Consider the following 4,116-nt stretch of genomic DNA (forward strand, 5'->3'; position numbering starts at 1 on the left):
ACAAAAAAAAAAACACATCATAGTAATATAATACCTTCTCAGCCTCGCATCGAAGCTAAAACAAAGTTGACACCCTTACCAGGGATGAACTTAAAAAGTATTACATAGTTAATAATTCAAGAATAATGTGTAACTAAAGATAGTAATAAAAAGCGTTAGCTTGATATGTTCAAAAATGAACATATCAATATAATTTTTTTTTTTATAAATGCTTAATGTCTTCACTTATGATTTGGTATATTTTTTTTGTAAATCTGACACTTAACCTACCCACAGGGGGGGATTTAAAATGACAACTTATTTACAAACAAATTAATTTGTTCAACTTAACTTTTGAAAGTGTTCCGGAGGTCTGACACTTTTATATATATCTTAAATTAAAGCTAATGTAAAATACTTTATCATGAAAAAAAAAAATTTCGGACTTTATCTTATCTTCATGGTGAAAATGGCTACCAATTGCTATTTTCGTGTGAAAATTCTCGATTTTATTATTTATATTATATTTAACTTTATAATGCTATAACTTATTGAAAAGTTTATGGATCCACACAATTTTTTTATGAGAAATAATATTTTTTAATAAACCCTTTTTCATTCGACATATTTTATCTTAATCGAGATATTAATAAGGAACCAGCAGATCAAGTAGCTTTTGGAATAATACACCAATTTTTTTAAAATTAAACACTATCTAAAGATTTGCATCGAAGCGTTTATTTTTGATAGTGATTTTAATCACTTTCAGATATCATTATACTTGATCCAACTATACCACGTCACAACTGTGCCGCGACCCCCCTGTGCTGGGTTTTTTTTTAAATGGTCACACCTATTTTTAATTCAATAAAGTGTTTGAGTTTTTAATTTAATAGTAAATAGCATTTGAATTTTTAATATAACTTAATTCGTTTATTAGATATAAACATTTAAAGTTTCAAATTTTTGAGTTAATATATAGGTATAATACACAAGGGATTGAAAATTCAGGTAGCTAATTGATTTTTTATGACATCGATATTAGCAGGTACACAGCATTGTTATTATCAATGATAGTAAGGTACATTGTTGTGAGTTTACAAATACACTAACTGACAATACAAAAAGTATATCTATTGATAGTCATAATTGATAATAAACAATCCGTGACTGTGATAGCAATATCTTAAAAAGCAATTAGCTACCTGTATTTGTAATCCCTTGTGTATTATACCTATATATTAACTCAAAAAATTGAAACTTTAAATGTTTATATCTAATAAACAAATTAAGTTNAAAAAATTGAAACTTTAAATGTTTATATCTGATAAACAAATTAAGTTATATTAAAAATTCAAATGCTATTTACTATTAAATTAAAAACTCAAACATTATATTAAATTAAAAATTCGTGTTACCATTTAAAAAAACAAAGTTGACACCCTTACCAGGCATATGGGATGAAGTTAAAAAGTATTACATAGTTAATAATTCAAGAATAATGTGTAACTAAAGATAGTAATAAAAAAACATTTTAAATTATTATTATTCTGTAAGTAATTGAGTGGGTTATGAAAAAAAAAATCACTCTGTATATATGAAATAAAATTAAACAATTTTTTTTCTAAATATCTATGAACTCTATACATCACCTCAAGATCTGGATCGAAAACATACTTTATAAATTCATCGTGCTACAAAAAAAAATTAAGCTGTTAATTTGACTACTTTAAAAGTTATTGGATATTGAGAACTAAATAATTTCATATCAATCTTACATTACAACACTAACTTGTATACTAAGATTTAAGGTTTTACTCATATAATTTTTACTAAAAATTTATGAACTTTATATAAATAAGTAGTATCAGTATAGAACAAATTTAACATACAATTTTTATATACTTATTATATTCATATTGAATATGCAAAATTAATAAATTTTATTTAAAAATTATATTGAAGAAAAAATATCTTCTTAGTAATATTCAACACAAGCTCATTGATTTTATTTTTACATTTAATTTTTAACGACTATAACTATAAATTTGGAAGGTTTCCCAAAACGAAATTTTTATTCCACGAATTCAATAAATTGCGGGAAATAGTAATTTATAAATATTAATGATATTTTACAAACAGATTATTAATGATTATTATGTGTATAAAAGAAGATGCCTTGAGATACTGAATAATAATAATTAATGAATAAAATAATAATAATTACAGATATTTCTTCTAGCTCATTTATTTTAATGATTGACGACGACCCAGCTGAAAACGTAGGTATGGGAATAAAACACACAAGAAAAATTAATATTCCAAAACAAAAATATAAAACCATTTTTAATAATGATTATATATGAGTTAGTTAAGCGTGAAAAATAATTTTTATTATTGAATTAATTTAGTTTTTATAGAACAATTCAGACTATTTTAATAAAATCTAAAATTCGATAAATAAAATTAATCAATTGTCTTGTTTACATATACTTTACATTAATAAATATTTTTCATACATTATCGCAGGAAAATATTACTTACTCATTCTCGAATAAAATAAAATATAGTATAAAAATATTCATTTTATTAAAATAAATACAGATAATAAATTAAAATTTAACCAAGTGTATAATATATCATTATATTGTTTTTCTACGCCAAACAGTATAAGATTTTGTACAAAATTTAGTATGTCACGATGAGTATATCAAAAATATAGATAACTAATATTGTAAAATTTAAATAGGTTATTAATAAAATGTAATAAGTATACGGTTAACAGTTGGTCCCGAGGTCATCACAATAATATAATAGTACTTCAATGTTGACTGACACTATCTTGGCAGAAAAACATAAATTAAATTTGTATAAATTGATAGGAGCACGGTGTTATCACCCGTATGACACTCCGTCGTCGTGCCATCCCTTTCTCAGCCACCGCTCCACTATATACCGGACTGTTACACCCACGCGTTATTGTCGTGGTTTAAAGTCCAAAAAATGGCCAGCGTCGAATACCCGCCACAATAGTACGATCATCTGTCATCCTTGTGACTCCACAAAAAACCGTTTTCTGTTCGTCCGGACTATCCACGCCTTCGACGCATTTTAACGACCGTGAGATTATCTTTTTATTATTTAATACCGATGTCACGTGCTCAGTGTTTTCATTTATTTTTTACCCTCTATAATATTAACACAAAAATTTTAAGATATTTTTAAAAAAACGGCATGACGTGCTCAACCACAAACTTTAGTGTCGCCTATTTTTTTTTTCATTCTATTATTATCCACTCAATGCCACCATACCATTTGTGCATCAAAATATAATAAATATATTTTATAGTCTTAAATAAATTTTAAAGCAGTTAAAATAAAAATTTCATCATCGAAAACAATGTATAATAAAAAACCCAGCACAGGAGGGTCGTGGAACAGTGGTGACGTGGCATAGTTGGATCAAGTATAATGATATCTGACAGTGATTAAAATCACTATAAAAAAATAACGCTTCGATGCAAATCTTTAGATAGTGTTTAATTTAAAAAAAATTGGTGTTTGATTCCAAAAGCTACTTGATCTGCTGGTTCCTTAATATCTCGATTAAGAAAAAGTGTGTCGAATGAAAAAGGGTTTATTAAAAAATATTATTTCTCATAAAAAAATTGTGTGGATCCATAAACTTTTCAATAAGTTATAGCATTATAAAGTTAAATATAATATGAATAATAAAATCGAGAATTTTCACACGAAAANAAGTTATAGCATTATAAAGTTAAAAATGTAAAAATGAATTTTTTTACAAAAATCGTATTTTTTTTATAAACTTTGATGTCTGTTTTTACCATGAAGGTAAAATAAAGTCCGAAATTTTTTTTTTGCATAACAAAGAATATTACATTAGATTTAATTTAAGATATATATAAAAGTGTCAGACCTTCCGGAACATTTTCAAAAGTTAAGTTCAAAAAGTTAATTTTTTTTGAAAAAGTTGTCATTTTAAATCCCCCCCTGTGGGCAGGTTAAGTGTCAGATTTATAAAAAAATATATACCAATGAAAGCTAATGATATCATGCATTTATGAGAAAAATTATATTGATATGTTTATTTTTAAAAAAGTTATGGCAGTTTTT

General features: G+C 25.2%; 1 protein-coding gene across 3 annotated transcripts in view; it reads right to left on the minus strand.

The window, feature by feature from the left end:
* LOC126894997 (uncharacterized) overlaps positions 1-2,382 on the minus strand; it is a 104,383-nt gene extending 102,001 nt beyond the window's left edge. For 2 of the 3 annotated variants that reach the window (XM_050666446.1, XM_050666445.1), the window contains exons 1-2: positions 2,207-2,378; positions 1,632-1,673 (exon numbers count right to left, since the gene is read on the minus strand). In XM_050666446.1, coding sequence (XP_050522403.1) covers positions 1,632-1,673; positions 2,207-2,323 — 159 coding nt within the window. In that variant the 5' untranslated portion in view covers positions 2,324-2,378. Of the gene's footprint in view, positions 1-1,631; positions 1,674-2,206 lie in introns of all 3 variants that reach the window. The other variant, XM_050666449.1, reaches the window with a different exon arrangement.
* Between the last annotated feature and the right edge of the window lie 1,734 nt (positions 2,383-4,116).

This window comes from Daktulosphaira vitifoliae, unplaced genomic scaffold, assembly GCF_025091365.1.
Source record: "Daktulosphaira vitifoliae isolate Bord-2020 unplaced genomic scaffold, ASM2509136v1 Scaffold_1, whole genome shotgun sequence".
Lineage (NCBI taxonomy): Eukaryota > Metazoa > Arthropoda > Insecta > Hemiptera > Phylloxeridae > Daktulosphaira > Daktulosphaira vitifoliae.